Source organism: Dipodomys ordii, unplaced genomic scaffold, assembly GCF_000151885.1.
Source record: "Dipodomys ordii isolate 6190 unplaced genomic scaffold, Dord_2.0 Scaffold120, whole genome shotgun sequence".
Lineage (NCBI taxonomy): Eukaryota > Metazoa > Chordata > Mammalia > Rodentia > Heteromyidae > Dipodomys > Dipodomys ordii.
The window spans coordinates 829,182-845,796 of NW_012267336.1; the positions used below are offsets into that span (position 1 = coordinate 829,182).

The window sequence follows — 16,615 nt, forward strand, 5'->3', positions numbered from 1 at the left end:
GCTGTGGCTAAAGTGGTAGAGCGCTAGCCTTGAGCTGAAGAGCTGAGGGCCAGCACCCAGGCCCAGAGTTCAGGCCCCACAACCAGACCCCCCCCCCCAAAAAAAAAAGAGAGAATAACTTTTTTTTTTGTTTTGAAGTTTTGAAAAATGGCTAAGCTAAATGAACATGAGAGTTTAGTAATGTAGTTGATGGAAATTTGCTAGATAGGCCATCTGCCAGGCATTTTAGGACAGGTAGGTTACTGTTCTCCATGGTAAACAGCTTCTGTTCAGATGTACGGGTAAATGATTAGAGTGGAGTTTCACTGACCCAGCCAAATGCAACATGTCAACTCTAGGAGAAAACCAACAACTCTATCGTCAACTCTAGGAAGAAAAATGGCAGCAGGAGAGCCAGATGCTAAGCTTCAAAAGAAGCGCAGGCTCCAAACCATAACCAGCAGCAGGCTGGAGGCCTGGAGTCCAGGCAGCCTCAGGGCTCCTGGCTGCCAGGTGCCCGAGAATGGTGAAGCCATTAGCCGCTGACCTGTTCATCAAGATGTTAAATCTGACCCAGGCCAGTGTTGGATTCAGGCAAAGCTATGTCCAGCAATAGTAAGAACAGGAAAGAGGAGGCTCAGGCTAGACAGAAAACAGAACCCTTCCCACTTGCATGAAGGAGGCTGAGTTGAAGGGTTCCTGAATTTTAAGAGCAGTCTGACATTCTACCATAAATAAATATGAATCTAGAGTGGATTGCTTTTGTAATACCAGAAACATATTAGTTGACTCTTTCATTCCCTCAGGAGTTTGCAGTGGGGTTCATCAGAGGCTATGTGATTTAGAATATAACTTCCCAACTAGTTGGGACTATGTGTGCTCTACCACACCCACTGATTATTTGTTGAGATGATCTCATCTTCTAACTTTTGCCAATGCACGCCTCCCTATCTCTGATTTGTGAGTACCTGAGATTATAGACCTGGATAATCCACACACATCTTCATAAAATTTTTGCCTCTGAAAATAGTTACCTTAAAAAACAAAGTGTCATTTATGTTAACATGTAAATTGGGTTTATTACCATTCTTTTAAAATAATTTAATATTTAAAATATCAATAAAGATGTATAGTACTTTAAATATTAAAATGTTATTATATTTGTCAAATAGAAAATCTTTTTGAATGATAGATTACTTTGTAAAGGTGTTTTAAGGTTAAACACACACACACACACACACACACACACACAGAAATTTAGCGAGCCATTGGTGGCTCATGCCTATAATCCTAGCTACTCAGGAAGCTGAACTCTGAGGATTGTGGTTCGAAGGCTGCCCATGCAGGAAGGTCCATGAGACTTTTAATTTCTAATTACCTACCAAAAAGCCTGAAATGGAGATGTGGCTCAAATGGTAGAGCCCTATAGCCTTGAGTGGAAAAGTTTAGGGACAGTGTCTAGGTCCTGAGTTCAAGCCCTAGGACTGGAGCGCGCGTGCGCACACGCGCACACACACACACACACACACACACAAATGGAGAACACTGGGTGTTGTGGTACATGCCTGTGGTCCCAGCTACCCAAGTCTCAGAGGTTGGAAGTTCCTGGTTCAAGGCATGAAAGACAATGGGGAAAGGGGTCAGATGAATGGCAGTCATAATTCAGAGGATGCTTGAGGGAGGGTAAGGAAGAGAACCAAGGGTAAAATGCATGTTGAAAATGAAGGGGGAATGGCAGAGAGAAGGAGTGACTGACCCATACCACCCAGGCCTGTGCTCAGCTGGGTGGAGCCCGGATACCAGTGGGCAGGGGTGGGGCTCACCTCGTGGGGAATGTAATCCGGGGGCAGCTTGCTCAACATGTCTTCAGACAGCCTGTACACGATGGCCTCGCGGGTCTCCCCCACTCCTCCTCCGCTCTCTTTGGGCTGAATGTTGGTAATTGTTTCAAGAACGTCGGAAGCGGTGTTGCTCTGATACCTGGCAGTAAGGAATGAAGCCTTAGTGAGATACGGTGATATTACTGAAATTGTACATCTGCATCCTGCAAATAGAGGAGTTACACCTCTGCGCAGTCACCTTAAGGAAAGGGTGAGACGCCCATCTGAACAAGATGATGAGAATGCTTTCATGAACAACCTTTCTAAAGATAACAGAAAACACCGGTAAGATTCGAAGAGATGAGTACAATTACCTTACAATCAAAGACACTAAATTAAAAAAAAATCCTCCAAGTCAACAAAACGCAGAGTGAAAACTGGAATCCAGAGGTATTACGTCAGACTGTACTCTGGGGACATCAACTGACCCTGATGTTCTAAATCTAAACCTAAATCTGAGACAGACTGGGGCTGTGCCCTCAGGAAATGGGTGATGTAGAAAGAGTCTACCTGTGATACTTCATTCTATTTAGCTATGAGAATGAAATAGAAAACTATACACATGAATAACGTACTTAAAAAAGAACAAACCAGAACATCTGGAAAAAAAAAGATAGGTTCTAAAACTTAGAACCTATATTAGTGTTTTATCACTGCTATAACAAACTACCACTAAGTCTGCAGCTTAAAACACCACAAATTTACTATCTTATAGTTTGGTGAGTCAAGTATGACACAGATCTCACTGGGCTAAAATCAAGGTGTTGGCAGGGCTAGATTTCTTGTAAGTGGTTGGGAAAGATTTATTTCCTTGCTCGGTATATTACTGGCAGAACTCATTTATTTTGGTTGTAGGACTGAGATCTCCAATTCCTTGCTAGCTATCAGCTGAGGGTCCTCCAGAGTTTCTAGAAGCATTCCTGGTAACCTTCCCCTATCCCTTCCAAGGCAGAAAGGACAGATTAAGTGCCTTTAATCATTTGAATCTCCTTCTTCTGCCACTTCAACGCTCTGTTTCCCTCTTTAAGAGCTCTTGTGATTAGATTGGGCCTGCTAGGATAACCCAGAACAACATCCCTATTTTAATGTCCCTTTGTCTCAGCCCTCCATATCTTTTGTCATATAAGGTTGACACCTGTCTCCAGCTTCTGGAGAATATAATACTGATATTATTGAAGGGTCCATTATTCTGCCTGCAATAACAGCTAGTACGTAATGGATTCAATAGCATATTAGATACAGCTGAAGAAAGAACTTTAGAAGTGGAAAGCAGCCAGGCACCAGTGGCTCGTGACTGTAATCCTAGCTACTCAGGATGCTGAGATCTGAGGATCACAGTTCAAAGCCAGTTCAAAGTCTGTGAGACTCTTATCTCCAATAAACTGCCAGAAAACTGGAAGTGGTGCTGTGGCTCAAGTGGTAGAGCACTAGCCTTGAGCTGAAGAGCTGAGGGACAGTATCCAGGCCCAGAGTTCAAGCCCCATGACCAAAAAAGAAAGAAAGAAAGAAAAAGAAATGGAAAATAGATCTGATGATATTATGTAGAATCTGCACAGGAGAAAATAAGTAGAAAATGATGAGAGAAAAGCTAAGAGACATGTAGGCCACAGGGATAAACTCTAATGGACAGCTCAGTAAAGTTTTGGAGAGATAGAAAACTGACAATAAAACAGAGAAAATAAATGAAATAATGACTCCGAGTAAGATGAACCTTACATAGAATGCACAAACAAATAAGAATCGCATGCAGATGCAACACAGTAAGACTGAGGAATACCAAACAGAGTACTTAAAAAGCAGCCAGAGATTCATAAACCAGACTATTTAGGAAAAAATAACATACCGACACAGTAGTTTCTTAACAGCAGCAACAAAGTCTACAATGATGGAAAAGAGTATTCTATCTAGTATCCGTTGTGGGTAAACTGGTGCAGTCAACTTTGGAAAATAGTTGGGCAGGTTCTTGACATGTTAAGAATACATCAATAGCCGGGCGCTGGTGGCTCACGCCTGTAATCCTAGCTACTCAGGAGGCAGAGATCTGAGGATCGCAGTTCAAAGCCAGCCCGGGCAGGAGAGACCGTGAGACTCCTATCTCCAATAAACCACCAGAAAACCGGAAGTGGTGCTGTAGCTCAAGTGGTAGAGCGCTCGCCTTGAGCTGAAGAGCTGAAGGACAGCGCCCAGGCCCAGAGTTCAAGCCCCACGACCAACAAAAAAAAAAAAAAAAAAAGAATACATCAACTGGGCTGGGAAGGTGGCTCAGTGGTAGAGTGCTTGCCTCGCATACATGGGGCCCTGGGTTCGATTCCTCAGCACCTCATAAGCAGAAAAAGCCGGAAGTGGGAGCTGTGGCTCAAGTGGTAGAGCGCTAGCCTTGAGCTAAAGAGCTCAAGGACAGCGTCCAGGCCCAGGGTTCAAGCTCCACAACCAACAAAAAAATAAAAAAAAAATCAACCATATGACCCAATAATTTCCTCCCTAGTCATTTAATGCCTATCCACTTGTGAATGAATGTCTGTCTACAAAATGTGGGGTGGCCATCCACAGGGACACTACTGGATAATAAAAGACAGTGAAATACAATATTGACTGGCCCATGCTACAATATATATGAACTTCAAAAACATGCTTAATGCAAGGCTCCAGACACAAAAGGCTATATATATATGTGTATATATATATATACATATTTATATATTATACTATACTATACTTGCAAGTAATGTTCAGGAAAGACAGAAAACAGATTATTAGTTGCCTGATGCTGGGCTGACGATGGGTTGCAGTGGAGATTAACTCCAGATGAGACATTATTTGGGGATGATGGAAATGTTCAAAAATTAGACTGCAGTGGTTGTTACATGGCCCGCAAACATTAAAAATCATCTTCATATCCACCTGACAGGAAGGGATTTATAGAAGCACATTATGCCTCATTAAAACTATTTTCCAGGGTTGGGGATGTTGCTCAGTGGTAGAGCACTTGCTCACAAACTCAAAGCCCTGGGTTCCTTTCCCAGCATTGCAAAAATTAAAACTAAAACAAGTAGTTTTCAAGAAAGGAGGGCAAAAATAAGACACATCAGAAAAGAGCAAAAGACTGAACCACCACCAACAAGCCTTCATGGGAGGAAATCCAAAGAATATACATGAGAAAGGAGAAAAATAATTCTAATGAAAGTGTGAGGTATAGAAAAGAACTGATGTGTAAATCTAAATAAGCATTATAGTGTAAAAACAATTGCAGATCTAACTGTGGGACCGGGAGGAAAAAAAACCCAAACAAGATAGAATTAAAGCATGGGACTCTCAGCAGAGAGCTTTAGAACTAAGAAATTCTGAATGATGAATACATTCATTTTAGACTTAGTTCAGAATGGGTATTATGATTTCTATGGGTGCTGTAAACTAGAGGAAGGGGGAAATGGAATGGGAAAAACTTACTCACCAAAAGGAAGGAGGAGGAGAAAGAGAAGGAGAAGGAGAAAGAAGAACAAGAGGAGGAGGAGGTAGAGGAGGTAGAGGAAGAAGAGGGAGGAGGAGAAAGAAACGTAATATAGAAATAGTATACAAAAGGCAATGTTTTATACTCTTTCTATTTAACCATGGGTTTAATCTTATACATTTACTCAGTATTTGATAAAGTAGTTTTTAAAAGAAAGTGTGAGGTATGTTTTGGTGTGTGTGTGGGGGGGGGTACATGCATGAGTGCGGTATGTTTCTGTGAACCTGGAACATTTGTCGCTGACTTGCCTCTGTTGGTTTGTTGACCTTGAGGCAGCTTCACCAGTGGAAGGTTGCCTTTCTCTGTTTTTCAGAATGGAAGTGGTTTTAATATTCTATTATGAAAATCACACTTTTTTTTAACTGAGAACAACATAATACAGAAAAACATAAAGCAAAAAGGATGACTTAAAAAAATAACCTATCATACAGAAATCTCAGTCAGAATGGCTTTCTAGAATTTAATACCTGAACCCAGAATATGATACACAAAAATGAGACCATAACTGACTATTGTACCCCGTGAGGTTATTCTGCAGCCTCCGAATGATGCCTCACCTCAGCAGTGAATACACAGTCCAGCACCTCTTCTGTCGACTCTACAGACTTTCAGAGAGCCTTATCAAGACTTACGGTTATAAAGACTTACTGTTATAAAGTCTTGTACATATATCTTGTCTGAGGTGTGTTCCCCCCCACAGAAACACACCTCACCCGTGTGTGTGTGTGTGTGTGTGTGTGTTGCCAGCCTCCCTCCCTCCCCCCACCCCCAGAAAGACTCTCCTCTCACTTTTCTCATTAGTGTATGGGAAGAGAAACTCACAGCCTTTTCTCTCATTATTCCTAGGTGTGAATTAAACAAGCTTTTGTGGAACTTGCTGCACTGTCAGAATTCTAAGGAGCTACTCACTGATAAAAGTTATCCCGGCTCTTTGCACTTTTGTAGGAACAGAGAAAGGGGGCCATACTTCCCCAAAGCACTTCTGTCTGATGAGCAGGTCGAATAGTACGTGTGAACCCAGACATTGTATCCAGCCAACTGCCTCCCATCCAAGGGTCTCAGCCAGGTAAATGCATATGGCACCATGCTTTACATACTGGACTCGTCAATACAGTGATTAGGGCAGTCCTCACATCAGACTTAGTGAATGCTTATCTCCCCATCCAGAGTTGGGTCACTGGCCAAATGCTGTTGGCTCATGCCTGTAATCCTAGCAACTCAGGAAACTGAGATCTGAGGATCAAAGTTCAAAACCAGCCTGGGCAGGAAAATCCATGAGCTTCTTATCTCCAATTAACCACCACAAAAACCCAGAAGTGGAGCTGTGGCTCAAAGTGGTAGAGTGCTAGCCTTGAGTGAAAAACAGCTTAGGCACAACACCCAGGCCCTGAGTTCAAGCCCCACAACAAAAACGACACAAAATACAGAGTCAGGGTCAGGTCATTGTTTCCATATTACCTTTACATATGTGAACTTCACAGTAAGGGCTCATCACATAGAAGTTGCTTTTAATGAATCAGAATTGAGTTTGCATTATATATGTCATGTATAATTTTTGTTTGTTTATGTGGTACTGAGGAATTGAACCTAGGACTTCATGCCTATTAGACAAGCACTCTACCACTAAGCCACATTCCCAGCCCAGTCATGTATAATTTTTAAACTGTAAAATTACTTTATTTTGTGGGCAACTCCTACTCAGATATTGGGCTCTTAGAAGATGCAAGAAGACACTCATTTTAAAGATGGAAAAATGAGTACTTCGAACACTCACACCCTTGAAAATGTGAACAGAGAGCAAAGTATTTCAGTAAAATGGCACAAAAGATACTCGCAGCCCATTCCTGAACTTTGGAGTTTTGTGCAATCTAGTGTTTTAAGAAATGTTTACTTGAGTGGGCTGGGGAGGTGGCTCAGTGGTAGAGCGCTTGCCTTGCATGCATGAGGCCCTGGGTTCGATTCCTCAGCACCACATAAGCAGAAAAAAAAAGCCAGAAGTGGCGCTGTGGCTCAAGTGGTAGAGTTCTAGCCTTGAGCTGAAGAGCTGAGGGACAGCGCCCAGGCCCAGAGTTCAGGCCCCACGACCGGACCTCCCCCCCCCAAAAAAAAGAAATGTTTACTTGATATATAATTGTGTACCACACAATCCTAGGTTTTAAACCAAAGTGCATAGGTAATAGTGGCAAAATGCAAGTAAACTCTAAAGGAGAAGTCTTACAACAATATCTGACAACAAAATGAAATCGTTACAGGTGGTGGATTCACAGGCTGTCATTCATCTTTTTTTTTTTTTCTTTTTCCTGTCAGTCGTGGGGCCTGAACTCTGGGCCTGGCGCTGTCCCTCAGCTCTTCAACTGAAGGCTAGCGTTCTACCACTTGAGCCATAGCACCACTTCCAGCTTTTTCTGCTTATGTGGTGCTGAGGAATCGAACCCAAGGCCTCATTCATGCAAGGCAAGCGCTCGACCACTGAGCCACCTTCCCAGCCCTTTTTCCCAGAAACTTAAACTTGTGTGTGATTCATACTATCCCGTGGGCTCCATCTAGCTTTAGATTCCGTGGAGACAGAACATGCTGGCAAGTTGCTCTTAGGGACAATGGAGGTGTTGCTACCCACGGTGATGACTAACACAGAACCAGAAACACCAGGCCAGGCTGAGTAACACCCAGTCTCTGACTCCCCCACAAACTCCTCCAGCCACATTTCCCCGGACTCCTTGAGCCCTTTGCGTCTTACCCCATGCGAATCTGAAACTAGTCTCGTGATTTCTTATCCCTTCTTGAACGCTTTCTCATCCCATCTCTCTGAACGGCGGTCTTCTCCCAGTTGCCCAACTGGAATCCTCAGAGATGGGGCCTCTGAACCATCCCTCCCCGGGCTCTCTTGCTTTTCTAAGTCCCATTCCCACATCTTTCTTGTACTCAGCCTTATTACCAGCCCTATGACCTGCACAACGGTCCCAGATTCCTTACCACAACACCCCCAATCTCCACAAACCACACTGTGTCTGTCCTTCACCTCTGTGTGAGCTCTGTCTTCCCCTACCCCGTCCAAGAAAGCTGTGCTTGGTTCCCAGCTACCCACTACACTGTTCCTTCTTCATGCCCTTTCCCCAGTCATCTTGACTATTTCTTCTTCTATAGTGTGGTCTTTTCCACCCACGTTTCTCTTCCTTGTACTCAGTCCCTGCTGCAAACCTCATTTCTAACCTGAGAACCATGCATCCTTTAAGGCATAACTTAAATGTGACATCCCACACTACCTTACTTTGATCCCAAAGTTGGAATGTATTGCTCCCTCATTTTATTGTCCATATACACCACAGCAACTTCTCAGGACCCTGATTTTCGAGTTTATTGGAATACATTACATAAGTATTTGCCATTCATTCATTTTTCCCCAGGAGAGGATGAGCTCCAAGGGCAGGGACAGCGTCTTACTCATCTTTGCATCTACAAGGTAGCTAGACAGCAAGTTCTCAATAAATGTTTGTTTGTTGAATTAAAGCCAGTTGGCTGGAATTGTATTAAACTTCAAATACAACGGAAAGCAATTCTCCAATATTTAAAGGGCATGAAAATTTAATTATCTGTTCCTTCTTATGGTAAAAATTTAGCACACGAATATTGCTATTTTTCTTTTCTTGCCACGTCTCTACCTTACAAAGGGACATATATCTATGTAGATATATAGATATAATATTGCATCCTTGACTTCTGATAACTTAATTTTGTTGTTTTCATAGGCTATTTTCAGTGACTTTTCTTCCCTCGGGGTTACTGATATTTTCCTTATATTTTTTCCCAATGACTTTTAAATGCTGGGACTGTAGCCGCTGTTAAAAATTTAAGGATGGGGGCTGGAAAGGTGGCTCATGCCTTGCATGCATGAGGTCCTGGGTTCGATTCCTCAGCACCACGTAAGAAAAAAGCCAGAAGTGGCGCTGTGGCTCAAGTGGTAGAGTGCTAGCCTTGAGCTGAAGAGCTGAGGGATAGCGCCCAGGCCCAGAGTTCAGGCCCCAAAACCAACAAAGAAAAAAAAGTTCAAGGATGGCTTGCAGATGCCTTTCCCCTCAAAACAGGAGAATCAGAAAGAGGAAAGCCTGCTTGACAATTATTTTTATTTTTATCAACACGGGTCTTCAAAGGTAAAAAGGAAAACTGCTGTAAATTTCCACTCATGCGCACAAAATCATTCACTACAAAGAAAAAAGGGCAGGACCCCAATGTGTAGGGATCTCAGGCGCTCACTGGGCTCGCCCCCAGCTTGCTTCTCCTCTGCAGATGTGCTCTGTGCCCATGGCAGGAGCGATGGCAAGGCCTTCGTGGGGGCCGCCATCTTGTTTCTGGTGGCTCTGACTAAGTTCCCAGGCACTCTGGGGAGAGACTGATGGGGAGGCTGCTGTTGCTGCTATCTCTTACCTAAGAAGTCACTTTTATGGTGTTTTTTGGGGGGTCTGGTCATGGGGCCTGAACTCTGGGCCTGAGCACTGTCCCTCAGCTCTTCAGCTCAAGGCTAGCGCTCTACCACTTGAGCCACAGTGCCACTTCGGCTTTTTTTTCCTGCTTATGTGGTGTTGAGGAATCGAACTCAGGGCCTCATGCATGCAAGGCAAGTGCTCTACCACTGAGCCACCTTCCCAACCCACTTTTATGGGTTTTTTTATTCTTTTATGAAGCTATCTGAAAAGAGTCCTCAAAACATACCAGTTGGGAAGGAGTGTGAAGAGAGGATTCCTTCTGAATGAGGGTGGAACCAGCTATGCAGATCCCCCCTCCCCCTCCCCCCCACTGAGCCCCCAACCCCCTCCCCCCAATACACATTTGATTAAGCACAGAATGCAATTGTCTAGTATTCCACAGCGATCCAACTTAGATTTCCTTTTCCACAATGTGATTTTTATGTCTGCAAAGATGTGAAAGGCAGAAGCCTAGTCAGCTGGCTATAATATAATGGAGAATTGCAAATATCTCTATATGCTTCAAATGCCCAAGGGGGGTTTTAGGAAAACAGGTTCCATAAAGGCTCTGAGGTGGAGACTGAGAATTGTAATATTCCATGAATTTGGGGCCTGAGTTACTTCTTGAAGAAAATTTCTCTGAAGAAATACAGGAAGAAGTTCAATCTGCGTGGCTTGATGATTTTTTGAGAAGCCAGGGTCATGGGCAATAAAAATGCAAAGCAGTTCAGACCCAGAACTACCTAGAAAATAAACAATTAGCCTTCTAATGAGATATTAGTGCACAGGCGTATCCAAATCAGACTGGATTCATGTATACCTTTGCACAGGAAATTCAGTAAGCATTTACCAAAAAAAAAAATCTAAAATTTCAGAAGCATCAGCTAATACTAAATGGCACACATTTAAATTTGTCCTGCATAGAAATGAATAGAAAAGTTATAATAAGATTTGATAAATTTCAGTAGAAAAATATGCATAACCACTAATGAGAAAAAAAAGAGCCCAAATAAATAACTTGCTTTTGACATTGGGATCGTTGAATCTGCAGTGTTAGAACCTTATAAATCTAGATAATAAAATGTGAATACGCTGTGCATTTTTATAGTTTCTGTCACCATGATGTCTGCCCCTTTGGGAGAGATTTTTTACTTATTTTAAAGTATTTATTCAGCTTGGTATCCATATCCCCTCTCCAAGATTCTGCATTTTGAAGCAAAGACTAAGGAGGGGAGAGGCATGTGGCTCTTTTTCCAAATCTCTGTCCCTCTCAAAAATTATGAATGTGAACTTCAGAGGACACATTCTGATGAACAGAGACATAGAGTTCTTTATCATGGCCCAGTACAGCCCACGAGCTTATCTAGAAGCAGGATTAGTGGTGAGGGTAATTATGTAAATTAAGGATTCTTCTGGCATTCACACAGACTTAGCTATTATTGAACAGATCACATGGTGTCGTTCCTGTCTCCCACTTGGGCTTGTGCCTATATTTCTCATCCCATTCAGACGTAATTCTCCATCTTTCCCACCTTAACACACCTCAAATGGGACTTAAACTCCTCTCATGTGTATACTAGTAAATCCAATCCTCCACCATTCCTTTCCCCAGGCTAGATACAGGAGGGACATCTTGAAGTCTTTCCTTGATTTCATATAGAACTCGTATTCAAGAGTTCCATCTTCCAGAGTGACACGGGGCAGGTTTTAGCTTGGAAGCCGAGTGCCTTATTGCTTACTGTCTCCTGGTGGCTGCTGGGGGAACAGCAAGGAAGTAGAGCGAAGAAGCCATTCAAAAAGTCAGGATCATTTTGGGGAGGATGCCATTCACCAGGTATTTCAGAGCCCAGAAGAAAGAAGAATTCAATCTAGAATGAAGACACCACAAACAGATGACCACGGAGCTGCAGAACATGGCCAACCACCTGAGCAAGGATCCGACAATGGGCTGAGATGTGCTGGATAAAGAGTGCCCTGCGATGGGTAGGGGAGAGGGGGAGCAGGGGCAAATGGGACTTGAATGGAAACAGACCAGAGGCAGGATGCTGCAAGTCTCGAAGGCCAGCCAGTTGTCCCCTCCATTTGAGGCAGCTGGCTTTCTACCTGACCTCACTCAATGTGAGAAAAGATTGCTCACTGTGGTAACCTACAGCGTGAGTACCAGTGATGAGTGTGGGCCTGTGGACAGAGGTGTGAAGACAGCCTTGCACAAAGGTGGGTCCTGTCCCCTTTCTACCACTTGCTAGTGTCAATGGATGGACACCAACTAGAGAAGAAGGTTCGAGACCATCACCCTGCTCACCAAAGCCCATCAGCTCCAGTTTACACTGGTCCTGTCCCTCTGTCAGCCCCATCATCATCTCCAAGCTAGGCTGATTTACCCACAGGGTCTGTAAGATTGCTCCTTGAGTCACCACGGGGCTCTAAATGAGGTTGGAGGGGTGGGCCTGGTTGGGGATGGTGGGGAGCTTGTCTTTTATTCCAAGTGCTATTGTGATGGAGAAGAAGTGGGGGAATCATGGGCTCAGTGGGGAGTTCTTGAAGGTGGAGCTGTCTGAAAGACACCCAAGTAGATACTTCATTGAAGTCACTTAAGAGGCGTGGTCTGGACAGCATAGACTTGTGTACAGCTCTTCTAAAGTTCATTGGGACAGAAAAGTTCCCCTCAGGAGAGCCTGGTGGAAGGACTGAGAGGCAGGCAGGCAAAGGAAAGACTTTTTAAAAAAGAGAGGCATGTTTTAAATACAATGTATCTGTGAATAAAGAGAGCAAACTAAAACAACTGAAAGCTGTTGACAATAGGGGTGGTAGGAATGGGGAAGGTAAGAGTAAATGTGGGAGTGGAGCTGATTAAAATTCTTTATGTGGATGTGTAAAATACTAAAGTGAAACACCTGTGAACAATTAGCATGCACTAAAGGCATGAATGACATGCATACAAAGCAGGCTCTGTCCTGGGGGTGGTCCCTCGTGGGAGGGGGAGAGGGCAAACACAAAGGGAGAGGGAGGGTGAATCTGGCTAAAATACTTCATGTGCACTTGTGAATATGGAACAACAATGCTTGTCAAAGTAATGGGTCCTAATAAAAATTTGGAAAATGAAATAAAATGAAAAAATAAAAACATGGGATGTCCCAGACCACAGTGCTACCTGGAAAGAGTAAAGGTGTTCCCTGAGAACACTTTATTATCTAATTGTGGCCTTTGAACCATGTTCAGATTTTACATCGTCAAATCAATAACTAAAGCCCATACAAATAGCACTCAGTGACTGCAGCATGACAGAGATGCAAATATGCTTGAGCGACTTTTGAACACAGTACTCTATGTCCTCTCCATGGGATATATTCTGAGGACAAAGGACTGCAGAGACATCTTGAACTCTAGTTCTCAGCTCTGCTGCTGGGAGTGGAATCAGTGCATAAATTCTAAGCAAATGAGAAATACAGTGAAGTCATAGGGAACCAGGACACTCAGTGTGCAAGAGAAAATATATCAGGGTGGAATAAGAGGAAAGACTCTGATACACACACACACACACACACACACACACACACGAGTTATTAGCATTAGATGTAGTCACTAGGAAGGCCTACAAGGAGAGTGCGAGCAGGGGGAGAAAAAGGAGGAGGCAATGTGGTTGTATGGACATAGCGACAGGTGTATAAATATACAGAGCTACAGAAAGGGAATAGGCAATTGAATAAAACGAATGATGGTGGGCTTTAGGGTAGGAAGGTGCATGGATGTTCACTGATTCTTTTTTTTTCTTTTTTTAGTCGTGGGGACTGAACTCTGGGCTTGAGCGCTGTCCCTCAGCTCTTCGGCTCAAGGCTAGTCTCTACCACTTGAGCCACAGTGCCACTTCTGGCTTTTAAAATCTGCTTATGTGGTACCAAGGAATCGAACCCAGGGCCTCATGCATGCAAGGCAAGCGCTCTACCACTGATTCTTTATTGATGGTTTCTAACAGTTCACAATAAAGCCATGGGAAGCCTTCGACCCCACTTGCTCTGTGGGTCTGTGTCTCTGGACCTTGTCTAGCTGCTTCATCTTTCTTGAAAGCTAGTGGCCAAACTTGCTACAGTAAATCCCAGCAGAGGATCGCTGACCTTCTTAGGCCAAGGAGAAACTGTCTTAATGTGGTTTTCCATGCTCCTCAACTGCAACTGTGACTCTTCAGGCTCTTGCCAAAATGGAATCAAAGCTCAGAGCACTCATAGGTGAACACTTTCTTTCAGTTCTGGGGAATCAAACCCAGCCAATAAGTGGGCATTTTTTTAAATCACAAATTTACAAGTACATGGAGATTTGTCTGCATTTTTCTATCCACTTATGTGAAGACTGTTTTATAGGTGATCCCATTGGTCAGATTAGTATTATTGATTCAGTATCAACAGAATCAACATCAACTGGCAAATCAGTATCTACTTCTGAGTATCTAAAGACACAGCACTGGAAATGGACGAACGTTCCGGATGCAATGGAATTTATATTTCAGTAGTGGTGATATATGATCACATATGAATAAAGTAGTATATGAGAGTTGGCATTGTACAGAAATTAATAGCCATATTGGTCTAGAAATGTTAAACTTAATTTTTTTCCATTTGTACAGGGGTAAACGCACTGTATTAAATATGTAAGGTCTTATCTATGTGGGTTTGATTACAGAAACTAATAAAGTATTCTCTAAATAATGAAAAAAAAAGTAGTATATGAGTTGGTGATACACAGTACAGAAGAAAACCAACAACTATAGGCCAGGAGGTCAGGGCTTAGGGTAAGGGGTAGGGGAGTAGGTTGCAGTTTGTATTCAGGGTAGCCAGGGAAGGTGTCATTAACAAGGTGACATTTAAGCAATGTGGAAGATGTACTGCAGTATTTCAGGGGAGAGTTTACATTCCAGGAAGTGCAATTACTCTGTGGTTGGGGGCCTGTGGCTCGACTAACAGGAAGCTAAGGGGGGACAAGCGGAGGAGGGCCAGGGGAGCTGAGGTCTGGGGTGAGGTGGGGAGGACCATGGTGTTATTGGACCTTGAAGGTCTGTGTGTGAGACACACAGAGACAGGCCCTCAAGCAGTCGGCTACAGTCTAGCCCACATGTGAGAAGCTTCCCTCAGAGCAAGACTTCCCTCAGAGCAAGACCTCTTACTTCACTGTGTCCATCTTCCAGGGCAAGTATATTTCAAGTGGATCCCCAAACATTCTCTTATTCTGCTGCCCCTTTCCTCTTCCCAGCTAACTTCGTATAGTTTCTCCAAGTTCATAGCTAGAGGCAATGACAAAGTACTTCCTGGCACAGTGTGTCTGTTCATGCCATGTTTTGGAGATGAAAATCACTGTGAGCCAGATTAGAGGGCATGGAAGGGGCAGGACTGACGTGAGGACTGAGATGTCTGCGGGGTAGGGTGGGTGCTCAGGGAGGACAGAGCGTCAGTGGGGAGGGGGGCCGGCCATGCCTGATGGCAGGGTTAGTGAGACCGCAGGCGCAGGTGAGGGTCTGGGGGAGACATATGCCACAGTGCTGTTGGGTCAGCTTCGGATCTGCCCGAGGAGTTTGGGTTCCTTGAACTTCACGAAGCTCCTCTTCTGTACATAATTTTTTTTTTTTTTTTACTAATGGGCCACAGAGGCAATGCCCATGAAGAAGAGCAGGCAGGGAGCTCAGATGGGGGTCCCTCGGGCCTCCCCGTGGAGTCTGGTGGTCTGGTTTGGAGTTTGGGGCTGGGATCTTTACAGAGAGGAGAGTCAGGGAGACCTCATCCACGGGGTTTGGGACAAAGAGGTGCTTCTTGTCTCTTCTGGGCTGGGTCTGCGCAGGGGGCAGCTCCCGATGGAAGGAGCCAGGCGGGCAAGGGTGAGGAGGGAGGCCATCCAAGAGGGTCAGGCAGGAATTCCACTTCAATCTGTATACTGGGCCTTTTTAGGCTGCATTAATGAGCATTGTGTTTGTCATAGATTTTAGGAGAAAGAGATAACGAGCTTCCAGACTACTGTCCTATCAATGGAGAACATCAATACCAATAACACCAACTGGTTTTATGACATGACAGAGGAGAAATAATCAATGCATAAATTAGAACTTTCAGGTTGTCATAAACACCAGGGCATCAGGATTTAGTGAGAGGAGAGCAGGCCAAGATGTGACAAAGTTGTAATTGGGAGACAGGAAAAGACATTATTTTTCACAGTAACATAAAAAGAGGGGAAAGGAGAAAGATTAAGAGAGAAAATGAAATGCACAGGCTTTGCCAGGCTGAGTTACAAATGAGCCCTTCAAATTAAAAAACTGTGGAGAACTTACGTGATATCAGCATTGGGGTGAAGCCCAAAGACTTCAGGGTTATCTAAGGACGGCAGGGACTGGATGTACTCAAAATACTGGTCCAAGGTTTTGCATACGGGGATTTTATAGCCAGTATAAAAACAGAAGGTAGGTTCAAACATCTTCTCGCTGAACCAGACCTGTAAGTGAGAGAAGAAATGCAAGGAAATTGAAGCTGGGCGCTAGTGTCTCACACCTGTAATCCTATCTATTGAGGAGGCTGAGATCTGAGGATCACAGGTTGAAACCAGCCAGGGCAAGAAAGTCTGTGAGACTTATTTCCAACTAACCACCAAAAGGCCAGAAATGAAGCTATAGCTCAACTGGTAGAGTGCCAGCTTTCAGCAAAAAAGAGCTAAGGGATATTGCCCAAGTCCTGAGAGTTCAAGCCCCAGTACAGGAAGGAAGGAAGGAAGGAAGGAAGGAAGGAAGGAAGGAAGGAAGGAAGGAAGGAAGGAAG

At 43.9% G+C, this 16,615-nt stretch overlaps 1 protein-coding gene across 1 annotated transcript in view; it reads right to left on the reverse strand.

The window, feature by feature from the left end:
- Dnah8 (dynein, axonemal, heavy chain 8) overlaps nt 1–16,615 on the reverse strand; it is a 199,122-nt gene that overhangs the window by 17,308 nt on the left and 165,199 nt on the right. Inside the window, exons 86-87 of the mRNA XM_013029569.1 lie at nt 16,135–16,295; nt 1,803–1,959 (exon numbers count right to left, since the gene is read on the reverse strand). Of these exons, the coding sequence (XP_012885023.1) occupies nt 1,803–1,959; nt 16,135–16,295 (318 nt within the window). The remainder of the gene's footprint in view (nt 1–1,802; nt 1,960–16,134; nt 16,296–16,615) is intronic.